The sequence below is a fragment of the Numida meleagris genome, chromosome 4, assembly GCF_002078875.1.
Source record: "Numida meleagris isolate 19003 breed g44 Domestic line chromosome 4, NumMel1.0, whole genome shotgun sequence".
In the NCBI taxonomy this organism is placed as follows: Eukaryota; Metazoa; Chordata; class Aves; order Galliformes; family Numididae; genus Numida; species Numida meleagris.
Window position 1 is genome coordinate 9,006,416 of NC_034412.1, and position 20,273 is coordinate 9,026,688.

A 20,273-nucleotide genomic window follows, 5' to 3' on the forward strand; every position below is an offset into this window, starting at 1 on the left:
CTGACACATTTCTGTGGATCTACAAATTCTCTTGTTCACTACACTGAAGCAGCTAAACAGACGGGTTTCAATGGACATGGTTATTGATCAGAAGGCCTCAGCTTATGAGGAACCAGCTGTGAATTTTATCCATACTTGCTTTGGCCGAGATTTCTCACCAGCACTTAATGAAAGCCAGGAGAAACAATGCAAGGTGTTTCAGGAATGTTATCTATTCCCCATCCCCAGAGGTTCCAAGCCTGCACTAAGGAAAAGCCTCTGAAAGGAAACCTGTGATTTAGTTACTAAAGTAAAAATCAGACATGATTCATGGTTTGAGTAGTTTAGTACAAATACGTCATGTTCTCTTTACTCAGACTAATATATTTAACTGATTTAACCTAGAACAGGTTAATATCTAATTAGAACAGTTGAATTCCCTGCAGAAAACAAATATTTTAACTCTTACATACAATCCTGGCTAAGACAATTTACATTAAATTTAGCACAACAGACAACACAGATAGAATACAGTGAGTGAGCAAAATAAACCAGGAGATGACCTCTGGCATGAGACGAAATTTCCCCAAATACATGACCTGAGCCAATGAACACGTCCACAGGCATCAAGACAAAGATGGAACTAAAGGATTTGAGGACAATAGGAAAAGTTTGTGGAAATCCCTGCTAATGGCAGCCTCTTACTTTAGAGATGAGGAATTTAACAAGTGAAACAAAGAAGATGGCCATGTTGTGGCAGGTGGCAGTTACATAGAAAAAGGCATCACGTACTGTGTCAGCAGAGGAAAAAACTTCTCTTTGTTCACATTGGAAGGCAGGTTTGTTTCTTCTCATACATAAGCAACAACATATAAGAATCATCCCATGGATGGGGATGGAAAATAAATACTTCATTCTAAGAAAAACATAGTTAGACACTTAAAACTTTCTATGGAGATTAATTCAGCTAATTGGATCCACAGGTAAATATAATCAGACTGAACAGCAGCAAAAGCATAATGGGTATTAATTCTATTCCATGACAGAGGAACAACAAATGCAGTCAACTACAAAGCTTTCTAACCACAGAACCACTTTCCAGTGGGTAAGACCCATCTTGACTATTGATGGAGACTGCACATCTAGGGAAGTACTCCCTGTTTTCCCTTCAATCCAAAGTTTAGAGATTCTTATTACACTAGCCCTAATCCAAGAAATTTCAGGAAGGCGTGCATCACATGTGAATTGGAAAATCTATTTGTGGGTTTAAGACTGAGCTCATGCTTAAAAGGTACGTTGGATCAGGACAGAAGATCAAATCCAAGCTAATAAAGAGAAAGAAACTGCTTGGCTTCATGACGTGTATTAAAGCGACACAGCTGCAGGCAACAAAGGACTGCAACTCATGCTTCTCACTCACCAAACAAATCAATATTAAGGGAAAAAAAAATTGAAGTGTAGGGTTAACTCAAGCGTATTACAAATTAAAGGGAAAGTGTCAAATAAATGCTTAAAAGAAGTAATCTCAAACTTATCCACTATTGCCCACAGTATTTCCCTGCCCAAACAAACATTATAAAGTCAGAAATCTGATTAAATCTTCAGATGACCGATGCCTCAACTTGTTAGAATGGGTGCTCTGACCTCCTGTTCTTAAATCCAGACACTTTCTGCTCCAACAGCTCTCTCGGGCTTCCTATCTTCCAGTTCAGGAGCACACGTGTCAAGTGACACGATCAAAGATGGGGATAACCTTCAAAAAAGCCTTATGATAAAGTAAGAGGCCTTACAGAAGCCTTAGAAAAGTCTCCACCTGTAACAGTGCACTGTGGCCTCTATCCCACTGCATGCAGCAGATGCATCCTGTCACTGGGCTGCAGGTCAGGCTCACCAGCTGCTCCATGAGGTTGCAGAGCTGGCAAGAAGCATATGGTTGCTTGGCAGAAGGATGAGATTCAAGCCAGCTTATGGGAGAGCCCAAAGCAACAGCCAACACCGGGCGCCCTTGCTGAGTAAGATTTCATGGATATGACTACAGTGGGAAAGTCTCTTGGTTAAGAGACATTACTGCCTCAAATCTTGAAGCCAGTTCTGTAAGAAAGATGGGTGCTGGGATTTGTTCTCCTGATACGAATTTATTGCGGTATGAAAGGACAGGCCTCTGGTGACAGGAGACACACCAGGAAGCTGATGTTTGTACAGGAACAGCACACATTAGTAAGTGATATACATGCTATCTTTACTGTACTTTCAGAGCCTGAGACGTCACGGCTTTAAATTACACAATGCTACTTCTCAGTGCCACGTCCTACCTTTACGCTCAGATATTACAAATTGTTCACCAAGTACAATGCACTGGGAACAAAATAAAGTTTACAGATAAGTAATGCTACAATGGATATAATCCAAGACATACTCTTTAGTTTCCTTGGGCAGTACTTCATTTTGATTACAGCACAGGTACATCCTCCTTCCCAGTATATCCTAAAGCTACCAATGTGCTGTAGCTGATCTAACAAAATACACTGTAAAGTGCAAGTACGCATCTCACAGTATGATGCTACAATCTGTTAGAAAGAGAATGTCAGCTGTGCACTGAGTGGCAGACCTTTAATTTCAACATGAGTGCAGAATGCCTGCCTGCCTGGAAAGCAAAAAAAATTCTTTCCCTCCTAAAAACAGTTCCTAAGTATTCCTGTGCATGATATACCTCAAGGACAGATGTTAAAAACAGAGCAAATAAAAACTGAGGCAGCACCTTCTAATTGCCTTTAAAATATTCACTACATAGCTAAGGCATGACTACGTACACATTCCCTGGAGCAGCACTCAGAACTTTAGCATTTCCTGCTCTCAGCACCTGCTCCCAAGCTTGGACTGTCCCCGGTTGTGCCAGCACAGCTGAGTGAACACAACCATCCCTTCTTTCCAAACTACATATTGCACACCTAGTCATCCCCTACATTTTGCTGATACAGTGAACCTAATGGGAAGGATGAGCAAAGGACCTTCCTCTCTACTAGTCTCCTCTGTCTGCAGTTATACAGGTCACTGCCACTTAACAGCAGCAGTTTTGTGAGATGGATTAGCTGGAAAGACCACACTCTAGTGTCTCTAATTAATTATAAGCAAAAAGTGATGGGATCTTCCAACACAAACCCAGCATAGATGCTGCACTCACACTACTGTGTTGTCTGGGTCATGACGACGCCAGCTTTATTCCAAACCTTATGTGAAAACACTGAAGTGTAGAACAATAACATCTAAGTGTACATCAACAAGGTATTTGGAACCTCTAATTAAAAAGCAATGGGATGCCTTAGTGACCCAGTGGCAAACAGACCGATTATGGCTTTCAGTCAATCCCATCTGGCTTCAAGGATGAACAGAGGCAGGCAGTGCTTAAGAAGTATTTTGGGGCTATATATATGCAATATACTATTTTATTTCTTATACTTGTGTTTCTGCATGTATGCTGTTCATGTATAGAAACAGAACTATTTACATGGGAAATAAACAAGAAAATGTTATCAAGTAGGATAAAAGGACAAGACTGAGAAATCTGGTTATTATGCAGTTAAGGTCTACAGTGAAGACCATGATCAGTCCTGCCCATAAAACTTGCCTAATGTCTCAGACAGCTTGAGTACGAGTCTGCTTATAGAAACAACATTTACATTTCAACCGCAGGAGCTACATAACCTCACTGTTAAGGAGTGACCTGAACTAGATGAGAAACCCTTAATCTAAACAGACTCAGTGCTATAGTTGTCCTGGTCTTTCCCTAGAGAACTCTGATGGTACAACAACTGCCTCAAGTAGTGTGGTTAGGGGACCATTAAGATGCACTGAAATAGTTATGCTAGTAGAATCCAGTATAAAAATACTCATCTGCCAAAAGAAGACAGCTTTACTCAGCTTAACCCAGCTAGTCTTGGGACAAAAAGGAGGCAAAATTTACCTTCAGGTGAGCAGAAAACCCACCCCCATCAAAACCTCTTTCTCTGACCTGTCTGCATAGTGGGAAGTTACATTCAAATTGCCACGTTGGCATAAGTACAGTGGTAAATGCATTTCCAGAGTAGAAAAGCTTTTAGAGACACTTTTAGAGAAGCAGGAGTAAACAAACATGATGCGTAAGATTGACAATCATTTCAGCACTGTTTTGTAGAAGGAAACAGATGAGGAATGGTTGAAAGAGATTTTGAACAGTCACCTAATCTGCCCTGGAGGACCAGCCAAGTGTCAACTATTTCTGGTAAATCTGTTTGTCTAGCTTGTTCTTACAAATAATGACAGAGGTTCTGCCTGATACTGTGTTTATAAACTGTTGCTTGCTTACTTCTTCAGTGATCACTTATTGATCTTAAAACTAATGGACTTTTTTCACAGGGAATGAAACAGATGTCTAAACCTAAAGGCTACACGGCTGCAGAAAGACAGATGTTTTTGCTAAAGCAGCATATGTGATGGGGAACAAAAAGACAGATGTAGTCTAGCATTAATCCGCTCAGCTTTTATTGGCAAAGGCACAGCTTCAGCCACTTCCACGTACCCTGCAGCGGATAAAAAGAGAAATCATCAACTTCCGTAGGGAAGACAATTTGCCCTGCCCTGGCACAAGGGTTCAAGAGATCAGAAGGTCATCTCATTACACAAGGAAACAACTTGAAAGTCCAGAAGAAAAAGGGAAATCTTGAAACAAGGAAAAATGCAGGAACAGAGAGAAGAAGGCACGTGGCTGCACCAGATGGCAACATGCAGATGAACGGGATACACGAAGTATTATCTTGGAAAGCTGTTGACAGGGAAAGATGGAAAACCTCAGAAAATTGTTGGTTAGAAGAAAGACCGGGGGAGGGAGGCTATAATAAGGCATGGAAGATGGTATAACCATGCACCAAGGACATGGTGTTTATCTGAGGAGAGAAGAAATACAGACAGCCCCTAATGCTGAGGTAGGTGACGCAAATCCTGGTTCCTTCCTGAACCCATGGAAGCACAGCCTGCTAGAGCTCCTAAGAGTGCATCTCCTAAACACACTGCAAGTGCAAGACATGAGTTCTGACCATCAACAGTGAAGCAAGGGTATGTGGATAGAGAGGGAAGAAAAAAACCCTAGGCATCCTGATCTGCTTATTGGTGAAATCAAAGATCTTTAGATATGGAGCTAAACCCATTGTGTCAATCAACAAGGTGGCTTAGACTGGCTCTCTAAAAACTATTTCTTATGAAAAAATCACAGTCCTGTCTTCTGCTGCTTTTTATCATGTGTTCTCATTACTCTGCCTGATGCTCCTTCAACTGGCAAAGCCAATTTGCTCTGGGGCTTTAGGAGAGTCCATCACAGCAGAAAGAAGAGAGTATGTGTCCAGACCTGAGAAATACCACCACCTCTTCTTAGCTAAATTAAAATTGGTTAAGATGTGCCATCAAACCACACTCAGGACATCAGCTTAGTTTTTTAAACATTCAGTTAGCATTTTTAACACGTACATGGTCCACTGTGTTATCATAACAACAGTTACAACAACCTGTGACTGCATAACTGCATAACTATCATTCACTTGCATACAAGATCAACAAAATCTTATGCCATATCCTTACGCAAACTTGAACACATCATGCTTCACCTTGCATTAATTCAAATTCCTTGCTCAATATGCAGCTTAAGTGGTACTGTCTTTTTAGATAACCACCAGGAAAAAAAAAAGCCAAAAATGCAGCAACACAAGCTAACCAAAGAAGCCCAGTAAACACTAATACTTACCGTTCCAGGCCTTGTAAAGTCAATGCTTTGTGCTACACTTCGACCCATCTGATTGCGAAACAGGCGAACACAAACTCTTTGAAGATATTCTGGTGTGATCTGCAAATCAGGAAACATAACAAGATTATATAAAACTTACACTTTCTACCAGACAAGTCGTCGTATACTAGAGATTTTTTTTGAAGGCTAGAAATCACACACTTGAGACTCATTGATGCAAGAGCAAGGTACGTACTGAAACTACTGTTTTGTTCAGAAATCAAGAGAACTGTAAACTCTCTTCACTGGGGAGTAAGTTATGGCTTTCAGAACTTGCATTAAACACTTTCAGAATATAGAGGAAAACTGAATTTGTCACACCAGTGCTTGCATATAAGTTCTCCTCAATCAAGAGGTAAGTTCTCCAATTGTAAGTAAGAAACATCTTTACGTGTTGCACATAAGCAACAATCTAAAGAGCAGAACTTAAGACACAGTTGTACAGAAGAGAGAATAAACGTGAGCTACGTTTTACAATGAAGCAAAATTCTGTACTGCATCTCAGTGGGTTTAGGTTTTTTGTTTTGGGAAATTTACACCACTGGATAACTGCTTAACTGCAGAATAGTTATTTGCCGTCCAGAACATATGAGAGAGATTATGGGAAAAGAAATGAAGACGCTTCTGATATGCATAGGCATATAGCAAGAAAACAAAACCCTTCAAATTAATAAAGCTGTAATTTCAGCATTATTTTACTCAGTGCTCAGCTCCGCTCTGGACTCAGAAGTGACAGACACCAAGAATATAACGAAAGAGCACCATCAGCTGGACACGTTTGGGAAGGATCAAACAACATCTTCAGCTGATGAGAGGAGGAAGGTACATTTCAGCAAGCAGCACAGGAACTCCAAGGTCAATCTCCCTGCTAATAACTCACAGCTCCCTTAAAAGCATCTAGAAGCTGTCGCAAGAATCCTCCTCAATGTCTGTCACTAAAATCCTCCGCGGGTTATACTGAACTTCAAGTACAGAGGTATTCTTGCACAACAGATGCACAATCATCTTTGCATAAAAAAAAATCCAAAAGAAAGCTGTACTTTTTCCAGTCACATATACGTGTGGCCCATGTGCTACAGTGAATAACCCTTTCACCTCTCATGTCTATTCCCTTTACCAATTAAATTAACAAGTTCAGCTTAGCAGTGAAGCAAGTAGATATCTGAGTCAGCTCTCACCATTTTGCCATTGACTGTGGCCTCCAAGGAATCCACAAGCTCTGCAGCGACTCCGATGAGATTATGGTAGTCTGCTTCTATTTTGTTCAACTGCTCCAGGTAGGTTATGGCCCTATGATCTGACTCCATTAACTCTTTACAGAGATGTTGAAACATTTCTGTCAAAATAATAATAAAAAGGAAATACCATCAACTTTAGCGGCAAAAGAACCCAGAAGCATTTTTATTTACTGCTCTGAAGGGATAACTAATTCCTCTTCTTGGCCCTGAACCATGATCTTTGAGGAAACCAACACGCTCTTCCACAACTCATTATCTCTTTCTGTGAAGATACAGGGCATAGCTTCCTGTATCACAGAACTGCTGACAAACATAACTGATGCATTTGGGACTTCACTTTGGGATCTTCACCGGAGAATGCTACAGCAGTGTGAAGTTTCACAGCACAGTTAACGCTCCGTGTTTAAAAAAAGCACTAAGCCGAATACCTTGCAGCTATGGTAAACAAGCTGTGGAGAAAGTATGCATAGTTATTTACAAACAGAACTGCTCCTTGCCATTTACTCTCCTGCTCTCTGAACTCAGGCACAAAGCTCTGCTCTGCTCCACAATGGCTAGCACACAGCTGGCAATCATCAGCAGAGGGAGGAATGGAGAGTGTGAGTGGTATACCAGCACCATGGCTATCTTGCACAGACTTCTCAAGCTGCCTTCCATTGTGATAATCAAGCTATTCTGCAGGGAGAGAGATACTGGATTTCTAGGGTTTCCAAAATAAGCTGCTTTCATCCCATTTATATGAAAATCAATAGATGGCAGAACAGCTTATCTTTACTCTCGGAAAATTTAGCAAGATGATCTTTTTAATGGGATCTATTAGAGAAAAAAAGCACATTAATAAACTCCAGCTAGAAAGCTTTGCTATAAATTTACTGCCTTAAATAATGCACGGAATACAGAGAAGGTACACTTTCTTACTTCAAATCTGTACTGTTTCCAAGATTTAGGAGTTTTCAAAAAGAAGCTGTCTTACTTTCACAGCCCCCTTCCCTCTCAGAATGGCTCCTTTCAGAGAATCATTCCTGAACCAGCATTCTGCAGCTGCAGAACTTAGGAGCGATACTTTAAATCAAATGCAAATCAAGCCACCCTATTTTTCTTCTACTTTCTGAGAGGGAGAAAAAGAAAAGCGGTGTGAAATAATAGTGGCTGGGACAAGCAATGGTCCTGCTCAAATCCAGCAAAACACACCTGAAAAAAACAAAGAACTCGTGTCCCAGTGAATGGCCTCCAGTAATACACAAAGTGATCTTGCTGAGGGTGTCAAGCTTTTTACAATTCTTAAGCTGTTAAAACTATCTCAATTGCTATCAATTTTCCTCACCTTAAGAGTTAAGGTAGATTCCAAACACAATTATATTGTCTATATAATTCTTACATAAGAAATAATACAGATTATTATTTCTTGACCATGATCATTCAACTTTGGGTAAATTTTTACTCTACAGCCATCACTGCTAAATAGTTGCCACTGCTTTTGTATCATACAGCTCCAAAACAAGAACACTTTTCTAAATGAATGAAGAGATCCATTACGCAATTCAAGCCACTCTTCAGCACTTCATTCCTTTACCTGGTTGGGTAAATTGGAATGCATCTTTGTTTAACTGGGATACGACGCATTCAATTCACAAGTTTCTAGGGGATATATCCAGAATGCGATTTTCAATCAGAGGAAAGTCCAAAGCACCAAGCCACGAACACAGAAATCCACTCATCATTTGCTTGCTTTCCATAGCCTAGTACGGAGAATTCCCAGTGATGAAAATCTGTCTTCCAACCATAGGGAGTATAACTACATAAGCAAAACTTAGTGTAACTCACAAACCCTGGTCTTGGCAATTAAGAATCAGGTCCAACATACCCCTTGTCTGTTAAATCCAGGGATTATCAATTATAAACACGGGTCTTTACTGAGAAAAGGCAGTCAAAGCGAGGAATCAAAAGTCATGACACATCTTGCATTTTTTACATCACTATCTTCTCAAACAGTAATTTTACTAAAAAAGGCAAAGTATTTCATGAAAGTTTCTCTTACTAATGAGGCAGGAAGCTTTCACTGCGGGCATGTAACTGACCCACATGCAGACAGCTGCAGGAAGAGCTGGTCCTATGTCGCCCCATTTTCTCCCCTTGCATTCCCGTCATATTCCCATAACCAATACCAGCATTTGTGCAAATATAGATCACGAAGCTAGTCTAGGTAAAAAACAATACTTGCTTGCTTAAAATGTTAAATTATCACAACCTGAGTCACAGGAAAGAAGTGGCCTGCCTCTGAAAGGCAACTTTCCATCTAAGTGACCTTGCAGCAATGATCAAACTGTAACAGGAGGCACAGCGTCGCACAACACATTTGCCTTCTTTTTTTCCTCTCTCTGAATACAGATGAACACTTTCTACTGCCAACTTATAATAAGCTAAGCTTAGAGAGGAATAAAGAAAGCTTCAGTCCTAAGACCTACCATAACCATTATACATGTGCAAGAGGAAAGAGGGGCCAAATAAAGAGCAGATGACTAACTTCCTGGTGTAGGAAGGTACAGCACACAGAAAAGCCAGTGACTGCCAAATGAAGATCAGGCATCTTCTGAACTTCTGCACGTTTCTACCTGTTCTCTTGACCTGCTCTCTCATGTATGTAATCACGTCTGTTCATTTGCCAAGTCTTTTTAATGTCATGACTCCAGATCCTACAAGTAGAAGGAGTTACACACATAATCCTACAGTATGCTTTTCTCTCTAAGCCAGAGACCGGTTGTTATTCTTTATGACAATCCACCTACGCCTCAAACACACCTCCTGAACTTGTGCTTGCTCTCCCCATCTCTCTAATCTTTGCCCATCCTCACACCCTTTGCTAGAAGCAGACTCTGGCCAAGCTGAGCTCCCGTGTGCAATGCAGTGGAGCTTGCAGTAGAGAGAGGAGTTTCAGGGCCCTGCAGCTGCTGCCAGATATCAGGGCACCTCAGTTGACACAGGATACTTTGCCCCTGGGAGAGGGAGTAGCTGCCTCAACTCCTAGCTGCTCACCTCATTTCTGCAGAAATTACAATCGATATTTGGAACAGGCATATTTCCCTGTTAACAGTCACTGGGGATACAGAATATCTTGACAGAGGTATGTTGTGCCTAACGCACTTCCCCCATTCTCCCCTTCCCCCAAAACTGTGGAAGATCAGCTGTGAACTCATGCACAGATTTGTAATGAAGGAACAGAGGGGACAGTAGCCAAGCACTTCACAAACCCTTCTTTCCCTCCACGTGCAAAGGATGCACAGAAAGTCTGAAGCTCTTGTTAGATGCCAGCCTCTCTGCAATTCTCTCTCCGCTGAACTGAAAACACCAGGGTGAGCTGTAAGTTCAGCACAGCTGCCATGCAGGTGGCTTTGGAAGTCATACAGCTATTAAAGGGTTTTGTAGCAAATGGGCAAAGAGCCAGAGACTGCAGCAGGTTAAACAGGAAAGGTGCACACACAAAACTCTCCAGGACGCCCTCCAAAGAATAAGCACCATCCCAACCAAACTTGAAATGCTCCAGCATGTGAGATTAATGACTGGCAACTATTCACTGAAGGCCATTTAAGGGAATTTTCACCACACTGCTCTTCATTCATCTGTCACCTATCACTTTTTCCGTACATTTCTCCTCCACTGATAAAATAAGCATGCTCCAATGGCGAGTCTGTGCTGTGGATCCCACGCTATCTGAGAAGCATACTGCAGAACTAACCTCTCACACCCCATACTTTCGTATGATACAAGCCTCAGATAACCCTTACGAAAAATCCAAACCGACTCAAACATTAAGGCACACAACAGAGCTACCACCTAAGGCTGCGTGGATTCAATACCACGACAGTCTCTGTGCTTGTGCAGACTCCAAAACTTATAAGAAAATTCTTAGGTTCTAAGTAATTCAGGCCCAATCATATAGTTATCCCTTTCCAGTCAGAGTACAGAATTATTGCCTTCGGGAAACTCCACGACAATGAAAAAAAGTGACCTTTGGAAACAAAAAGATCTGCAAAGATCTCTTTATTACTCGATTAAAGTCTATTGCAATCTACAGCACAGAATTCAAGAAAATAACTGGACCTCACTCTGGGAGATGAACCTCATTTTCTTTCTAATTCAATCTATAAAGAATAAATCCTTGGGGGAAAACTGCCTCTCCTAATAGGAAGAGTAATTTTAGGAACACAAGCTGGGCTCATACAAATCCCTCCCAATAAATTGAACTATGAAAGTCAAATGAAAAAAAAATGAATTAAAGCAGCCTGGGAACATCAATTCTATTTATTAATTTTTAAAAGGCACATACTTCAAGTGCCATCAGCATCTAATGGGATTTGGTGCTGAAGTACCATTTTTACAGGACCCCACATCACTGAGACACGTAAGTGTTTATGAGCAACTTACCTAAAAACACATCAGAGAATCGTGCTTAAATTAAGATGTTCTCATTAAGAGATTCTTAGGAGACACCAAATGGTATTATTTTAAGAGCTTAAACAGGATAAGTGAAGAGGAACAAAAATCTACTTTCTCTAGGAAGATCTAACAGTCTTCAGAAGAACTGGCTGAGGTCTGAAGTCTAGAAGATGCAGATAGGCAAAAGCAGGTGCTGGAAACAAATCTGAGAAAACTTATTCTAATTGTGGCTAAAAACAGAGAGAGCTGGCATGCACTTTGTACACTCACTTGTTTTTACCATAATTTCATTTCAGGACAGAACAGACATAGAACACAAATCCCATCCTTAGGCCCCTCCCAGCCCCAGTACAAGCCTGCAGACCTCAAGCTGTCTAGCACTGAAACAGGGGTGTGGATTTCAAGGGATTTGTTGCCACGCATCAGAAAGTTCAGGCCTACTTCCCACTGCTATTACAGCCCCTAATAATCTGACAGAATGTCCTTATCACATCTCAGCATTTACCTTTATTGCACTGTTCGTTCTCCTTCTGTTGTATGAGTAGGAGCTGTTCAGGAAAAAGCATTTCCTCTTGCTCAGAGAAATTCAACCACCTGGTAAACACAAGCAAGCCAGATATTCCTACAGACCCAGGCAACAGCCAATGTGCTATGCTTCATGGAAAAGCAATAATAAAGGAATCAAAAATAAATACATACAAATCTTTTAAGTGCACCATGTTCAGTGTTAGATAGAGACACAGGACTTCTTGCTGGCCTTTACACATACCAGATCCAACTCTGAAGATCTGGTAACTCCACACTAAACGTATTAACTATAAATATCAAAAGTCAAACTGCTGATTACATACAAAATCAGCATACAGATATGCAAATGTTCTAGGCCAACTTGTGAATTTTTATACCAAGGAAATATTCAGGGTTCAGGTGGGATCCAGTCCATTACTCCATGAAGAGGAATAACAAGAGAGACAATTTCCTCTGTCCTATGTCACACACACACAAACAGCTGTGACACAGAAGTGAAAGCAGACTGTTTTCATTACTGCTCCTCATCCTGGGGAACAGACATGAATGGAACGGGAAGAATAACATTTCCAGCTCAGTACCACTGCGCAGGATGTTTTAGGATGGAGGACAGGTATGAGGATTTAAACTTTACCTGTTAAAAAAGAAAAAAAGCTAGAAACAAAGATTTCAGTTTAGTTCACTCTGCCTTGCCCTTAACTATCCTGACCAAAAATGGAGAAGGTAACCTTGTCACACAGCTAGTCAGACTGCAGATCTAGGTCTGACACCACAGCTTAAACAGTGTCACTGGAAGAAAAACAGTCTGAAACACAACTCATTTAGTAAAATAGTAATTTCTGGAACCCTTAGAAGTCCTGGAAAACATTCAGCTCGTCCCTGACATGGCTAAGTGAAGAGACTAAGAGCTTTAAAAACACAAAGAAAGGACTCAGGTTCGGGATAGCCTGTACTCCATGCATGCAAGCAAAGAACGGTCATACGATAAACACGTAGCTTCATATCCACCCATATGCTGTCTTTACATAACTTTTTAAAAAGGGTTTTTTTTGAATATGGAATATAAACAATGTTTCCTACCATAAAAGACATTGAACTGTAATGTTTCTGCAATTGCATAATAAATCTTCCGGCATATTCTTCCAATAAATCATACTGCCTCTTTACAGTAATTCTAATGATCTTCAAAGTATTTTCTCAAAAGGATACAAGTAAAGTGAGAAGCCTGGGAGTCTGGCTGGCTTTGAGAGTCAGACGCAGGAACTTTTCCAATCTTGTCCTTAAATCCAACATCCAAGAATCCTTCAAAATAAAAACAAATGATGACAGCTATTCACCAAATATGTACACTTTGCTGAAAGTACTGCTTGGATCACATCAACCTTCCATTAGTAAACAAGGCAGCCAAAACTGTAGTGAGAAGATTTTCCTTTGCTGTTGCTGAACCAAATGTGTTAGCTAACTACCCCTAAAGTATATCAAAGCGGATTTAATATTATTTCTAGTCAAGACTTCTAAAGTTATGACTTAGCTTTAGTTCAAGTTTAGAACTATCGTATCATATCGTTGTCTTGTATGCATACGCAACAATGATTAGAAGTATCTTTAAAATATAAGCACTTGATAAAAAGGTAGTATGGATGTTAAATAGAGTACCAATGACATCAGTGACTGGTGCACAACATTTCCAAGGTGGATTGGGAAGAAAAAAAACACTCCCATGAAAAAACAGATCAACACATTGAGCACTAACTGGAATGCTGCCTGACACAGCGTCTCTTAAGTGCAGGAATACAAGTTAAGGAGAAAAAAAAAAACCCACATCTAAGAATTCCCCAATTACTTTTTTCTTGTATTTCAAACCATTAGTTCCGCTGGTTTCTGCTTGATTTAAAAGCAATTTAAAGCCAACAGATGAGAAAGAAGTATCTTCCAACAAGTGAAAAAGCGGTATCATCCAACAAGTAGCAGGAGCTTCTTAATTTACTGCTGTGTATGTATATATTGCAAGCTATTCTTGCCGCTCAAACTCACCCATATTTCACCCCGTTGGACAGCACACAGAATTTACTTGCTGCATTCACCAATTCAGTAAGAAGACATTGGTACACTACAGGATGCTATATATTACCAAAGGAACCATGTCTGTTACAGAAAGAAGTGTATATTATTTTTCAAGATACATTAAACAGTTAGGAACTCCAGCTATATAAAGCACGAGATGTCTGAGAAGAAAGGTCCTGTAAGAACACTGCTTAGCAGAGGAGTGACCACTGCTGTTCTTTCTCAAATGTAAACCAACCTGTGCTTCCACGATAACACTCAGTCACACAGCCAGTTGTACAGTTCCCACAAGAAAACATGAGTGACTGTGGACTATGGTATACTGAGTTACTATGAATAAACCAGAGGATCCTGTCTTAGATAAGGTATTAAAAAAAATAATCTGCTAAGTGTAATTAAAAGAGTAGTCATAACCCAGCTCTGAGGTCAACCAGCATATCTCATTATTTATAGCTAGTCCCAAAGGAAAATTGCAGTACATGCCTTTTTTGGTGTTTAACTGGAGCTCCTCATCAGCTGCTACATCCAAAGTCAGCCCTAGGGAAGCATCACTCAGGCTTTGATATCAAGATGCACGTGGCTGAAATACAGGCTAACAACACCCCTCCCACCACAGGGACTGCACAGCTCCTCAGGTGAGCTAGCACAACCATCCACATGGGAGGGCAGTGAGGCACAAGCACATAACCCTGCAAAACATTACACATACTTTTACAGATGCGTGTACCTCTGTGCATGTATATACACAGGAGCTCTACACACACGTTCATCTGCAACAAAGCCATTCCATTTCTCGATCCAGCTCGAGTGCAACAGCACAACCAGCTGTTTGCTGCAGAACTAAGAAGTCAGCACGCAGTTTTTCACTACAGGAACAAGCCAGCAGTTGGCGGAATGGGGGAAGTACCCTCTCCACAGGAATTGCCACTGGTTCCTAACCACAGCTCCGGGCAACATCTGGAACCAGCCCCCTACAGCTGCTCAGAGTGCTGTCAGTGTGAGGGCATTTTGTCACCCCTTCATCACCAGAGTAAGTGTTGATCATCATGAGCCTTACAGATGGGCACCTGGAAGTGAAAATATATTTTAAAGCTCAACCACTCTAACTTTTACGCTCTTGTTTCGCCTCACATGTGCGTGCTTAAGAACTGACCCCTGACAAAGCCAAAGGCTAAAACATAATTAACAAAAAAAAAAAGTTAACCAGGAGAAATGCCTATGGGAGGAGTCATGAAACCACTAAACACAGCTATAGTTTTCCAGCATTTTGGGAAGGAAAAAGCACGTCTCAGAGAACACTGACTTGTTATCTAAATTAAAAGAATTACATCCTCAATTTCTGTTATGGAAAGATTACTTAACTACTTGACTTTCTCTTTTCCACATTAAATGAAGCTGAATGAAACCGCAGCAGTTTCCTTATGGCTAGCTATCATGTTTTAAAACAAAACTATACATACACAGACTGTGGAGTATCCTGGGCAACAATCTCAAAGCATGTAAGTGAAATTGAACTACTCCATAGAGATTCCCATAAGCAAACATATTTCAGCACTGTGTGGAAAGGAAGAGACACAAAGCCAGCATGCCATTCAGGACTCAAGCAAAGATAAAATTCATTTAAGATGTTACTCTGTTATCAACAGCACCCTCACAGCCCTTCCTCCATCAAATACATATTCTTTTATGATTGTACAGCTGTAGTTAAAGGAAACAATAAAAGCAATTACCCAATCAAACACCATCCAACACCTATCACTCCATGGGAGAACAACAGCAACACAAAAGCAACATCATAAATACCATCTCAACCAATGACATACTTACCTCAAAAAGTTTATTAAACGAAGGATGCATCACGGGGTTGGGAACAAAAGGCAAAGCGTAGAAGGGAAGAAACTCCGTAGTGCAGCTCAGGGCAGCTCCTTTTGTTTCCAAGTATGATTTAAAATGAGAAATTCTTTCCTCAAGTTCAGCTTTGTCCTAAGAAATAAAGCCACGTTATTTAGAAGTCTGCCATTCTGAATGCACTGTAACGCGTGTAAATATAAGCAGAGATCTAAACATATCAGTTTCAAGTTTGAAATTCCAGTGTATTTATTATCTAAGGAAACATTTATTGAACTAGAGTGCATCACATCTTGTTTTCGCTATTTAAAAAAGATAATTAACAGATGCTGTTGTTTCTGCTATCCAAGTTCAACAAAAGAAGAGAGGGACAACTGCCTTCTGGATGTCGATTATACCTGCCCGCTTTTGGGTAGATACTGAAAGCAGTGTCTCTTCCACACTCAAGGCTGAGAGAAAATATCTACCTGACTTTAGACGTGTTTCATTTCAGTGATAACTGCGGCTGAAAAGATCCAGTCAAACTGTATCAGGAAGGGACAGAGGGAAGAAATCACTGAATCAACACCCATGTTCAGCGTGAAAAGCAAGAGGGGGTAATTTTTTTCTTGCCATATATATTTAGTTTATTTCAAGATCTTCAAGATAAGACTTCTACTAAATTCAGAAGACTGTTAGAAGCGACACTCAAAGTGACACAAAAAGTTGTTCTCAAAGCCACTGATAACCCTCATTAATAAAATCTTTTTAGTATATCTTACTGTTATGCCTTGCAGTGAACTCTCTGCTATCTGTGGACTTAATGTTGAGAAACTGAGTGAGTTTGGACAGAGGCTGTGTGATGAACTCCCATGGTGCCATGTCCAAGCCAGCAGCCCCAGCCCTACTCCTATCCTATTTGGGCCTACCCTACGTTTATTAGAGGCGTGAAAGTAACAGCATACTGGTATTATCCAAGTTAAAATATTTCAGGAGCTCCAACATAAGGACATCTCCAACTTCTGTCTCTCTGCTTCACGCTACCAGGGCCTGCTTTCAACTGAAATGCAGGCTACTGCCCAAAAGCTGGACCTGTATTCTGGGATTTCTTAAGAAGCAACCCATTTTCACCCAAACTAAAACCAAATATATCAGGAAAAGCAAAAGCAATCTGAAGTTGGAACTGTGAAATAAACTTACATGCTTTCCCATCGGGTATTTTAAGAGGCAGGTGGCAAAGTGTACGTGAAGATAGAACTCCAGTTTCTGAGCAACAGGATCGTTGTCCAGAACTGAAGACGAAATGTGCTCCTCCCAGAGCTGGAAGAAAGCCTTCTGCTCGCCCTTATCAAATGCTCGGAGCAGGTCTTTCTGAAAAGGCAAAAGCATTCAGTCAAAACACAAACACAGAACAGCCATATTTTTCAACCACAGTAAATGAAGAATCTAAATGACGCTTGAAGATTCTGAATTAAAGCTTTATCCCAAATGTCCCACCATTCAGTGACCAGCTGAATATTCTTTCCCGAGCTATCTCTAACCTCTCTGACAGTGTGAATCAACCTCCATTACAAGAAGCGAAGAATTTTCAAGCTGTCTGTCCCCATTTCTGTCTGGGGACTCGCCTTTACCGTAAGGGAAAAATGATTGCCTACAGTGTCTGAAAATCAGCCCTTTTGAAGTACGTCACTTTGAAAAGCTAAAATAGTGTGAACCAGAACTAGTGCCTCAGGTTCAAAAGGACTGGAGCACTGCAAAAAAGAAAGTTTGATGCTTCCTGCACTGAAAGAAGAGAGCTAGCAGCCTTCTCCAAGTAAACAAGAATCGGTTCAGACATGTCAGACAACTTCACTGTTGTACTAACTCACACAGCATTTAGTGTGAGTTTAGTGTGACTTCAGCAGTTGAGAGAATTACTCAGAATAAGTAGCAAGTGATGCATTACCTGAACAGGAAGGGCTTTTGAATCTCTCAAGGAAACACCTGCTGGTTTAGGTAGCGGCTTCCCTTTTATTTTGCATTCCTTTTCAAATACCTTCACTGTTTCTTCAAATTCAGCAAAATTCAAATACTACGAGATAAAAACACAGAGAAACAATCATTTTTAGATTATTAACACTTCAAAGAGTGACTCACAAATTGCCAAAATCCTTCGAAGTTTCTCGGTAGAATGGTTCCTAGATGCTGAATGTCTGCATGAGAACAAACTAAGAACTGTGTCTCACATGCTCGGAATACACTGTTTCCCAGGTAGACTTCCTCCTACATCTTATACAGTAATACTCACAACCTCTCTGAAAGAATGATGCTCCCCTATTTAGACGGTAGCTCCATTCAAACAAAGAAGAAAAAGAACCAAAAATCCATTACTGTAACACCTTAGCTGTAAAGACAATGAATTAACTTTGTTGCAAACAACCTCTTCTGGGGACAGAATTCTTAAGCCTGATCCACATCTTCGCAGCAGCAGTCACACGCACCAGCTGGACTTCCAAGCCACTCACATTTATGAGGCTGCATATGCCAAATCAATGACCTGCTGAGTACTGTTCTGAAGAAGAGAACAGCAGCCTTCTCTCTTTCTCCCACCATGCACAGTCACTGTATCACGCATCTTCCCTCTCCTCCCCCACTTCAGGAGTCTCAGGCACTGGTTGCCGAAGCAAGATGTCACATTTCATCTTGCAAAGTTGAATATGGCCACACAGAAGATAAATAATTTGCTTTCTTCATGGTTAACATAAACAGTGCTATATTAATGATTAAGTACTTTTTTTAGGTTTATATACTGAGACTCAAAAATGATTTAGCCCTCATTTTATTTTGCCACTTGATAGAGTCATTAGGCAGAAAGTAACTGTCTAGGCTTCCAACACAGCCTGCAGAAAGCTGAGCACAACAGCTGACTGTGGCTCCTGATGGCCCCTCCATAGCATCTGCTTGTGGAACTTTGCAGCAAATTGCGTGACACGAGCAGACAACGTGGGTACTGGGGGTGGTGGTGGTGGCAGGAGTTAAAAAGCCATTGGTTTGCTGCTTACTTAGGGCCCTAAATCAGGCTGCCAACACAGTGTTGACTGAGGCAGTAACAAGCAGCAGAGATCATTATTTCAAACAACAAATAACCCATTTTAGCTGTTTTATCTGCAAGGCAAAAGCACAGACTACCAGAGAGATGTCCACCTTTGAAAGTCTGTCTCTTGCTGTTTTCTCCACAGGACCTTTTCAGGCTGCCCAGGGAGCTGTGGGTGCCCCATCCCTGGAGGTGCCCCAGGACAGGCTGGATGGGGCCCTGGACAGCCTGAGCGTTGGAATTCAACAATCATGAAGGTCCTTTCCAACCTAAGCCATTCTATGGTTCAAAGATTCGCGCTTCTACAGGGCAATGTGGGTGACGGGGTGCCTCGCTCACCCTGCATATGCATTCAGCCATGGAGATCAGCAACCTCCAACCTTCAGCCTGCGCTTTGCCTGCTCTGGGGGTTATACACCCGTGTGCAATTGTATTCACACGCAGGATTAAGCAGCAGCTGAGCCACACAGCTGAAGGGTCTCACAGTACCGCGGGTGGGACCTGCACCCCACAGCTGCCTGTGGATCCAGTCAAGTTAACAGCTCCTTTAACCACAGCCTCGTTCACAAAGCACAACAGATACTTCCAAACCGATCCGACGTGGGGCAGCTGGCATTTAGCGGACATCCATCCCCTTGGGATCTACAGAGCGTCAGCAGCCGGTGTGATTTCTGGCTGCAGCAAACACGTGGCCAGAACGCAGAGCGCGTTGTCAGTGCCTCACTCCCGAGTACAAGCACTGTGAAATGCTCCTTGCTCCCTTCGGCAAAAAGGAAGAATAGAAGAGGACACCAACCTCTCTCACTAGTTCCAGTAACTCAGCTTCGTAAGCCAGCACGTCGCCCATCGCTGAGCAGCACCACCAGGCTCAGCGGCGACGCAGCCGGAGGGAGGAGCGAGCCCGCAGGGAGCACGGCGGACCGCACAGTGCCCCACCTCAGCCGGCACTTCTGGAGCCGGACCGGGACCCGGTTGGAGCAGGGCAACGGAGCGACGCGTCGCGGCCTACCTGACCGCCGCCTCCTCCGGTCGCCGTGGCAACCGCGGCCGCACGCCCCGCCCCCCTCCCGCGGCACACAATCGCGCTCAGCCAATCGCAAGCGGTAATTAGAGTCACGTGACGGGGCGTGGTGGCTTCGCGGTTGTGGCTGAGGCGCGGGGCAGGGCCCTGCTTCCTCAGGGGTGATTTTGTTCTGTGGTTGCGGGCAGGGGGTTTCTCTAATCAAAGTTATTCTCTGCATTTTCTTCCACTATAAAACCGAACTGTTTTTGCTAAACAGTTGCTTTCTCTCAGTTCCATCTCTCAAATGTTACTCATCCA

The 20,273-nt window shown here is 41.8% G+C and overlaps 1 protein-coding gene across 5 annotated transcripts in view; it reads right to left on the bottom strand.

The window, feature by feature from the left end:
- The window catches only part of ARMC9 (armadillo repeat containing 9), a 58,263-nt gene extending 38,241 nt beyond the window's left edge, over positions 1-20,022 (bottom strand). For 2 of the 5 annotated variants that reach the window (XR_002438799.1, XM_021397091.1), the window contains exons 1-8: positions 19,749-20,021; positions 17,825-17,950; positions 17,080-17,250; positions 15,880-16,035; positions 13,198-13,290; positions 11,966-11,990; positions 6,967-7,124; positions 5,750-5,848 (exon numbers count right to left, since the gene is read on the bottom strand). Coding sequence is in view for 2 of the 5 variants with exons in the window: in XM_021397091.1 (XP_021252766.1) it covers positions 5,750-5,848; positions 6,967-7,124; positions 11,966-11,990; positions 13,198-13,290; positions 15,880-16,035; positions 17,080-17,250; positions 17,825-17,950; positions 19,749-19,799 (879 nt within the window). In the remaining 3 variants the exon portion in view is untranslated. Of the gene's footprint in view, positions 1-5,749; positions 5,849-6,966; positions 7,125-11,965; positions 11,991-13,197; positions 13,291-15,879; positions 16,036-17,079; positions 17,251-17,824; positions 17,951-19,748 lie in introns of all 5 variants that reach the window. The other 3 variants (XR_002438798.1, XM_021397092.1, XR_002438800.1) reach the window with 3 other exon arrangements.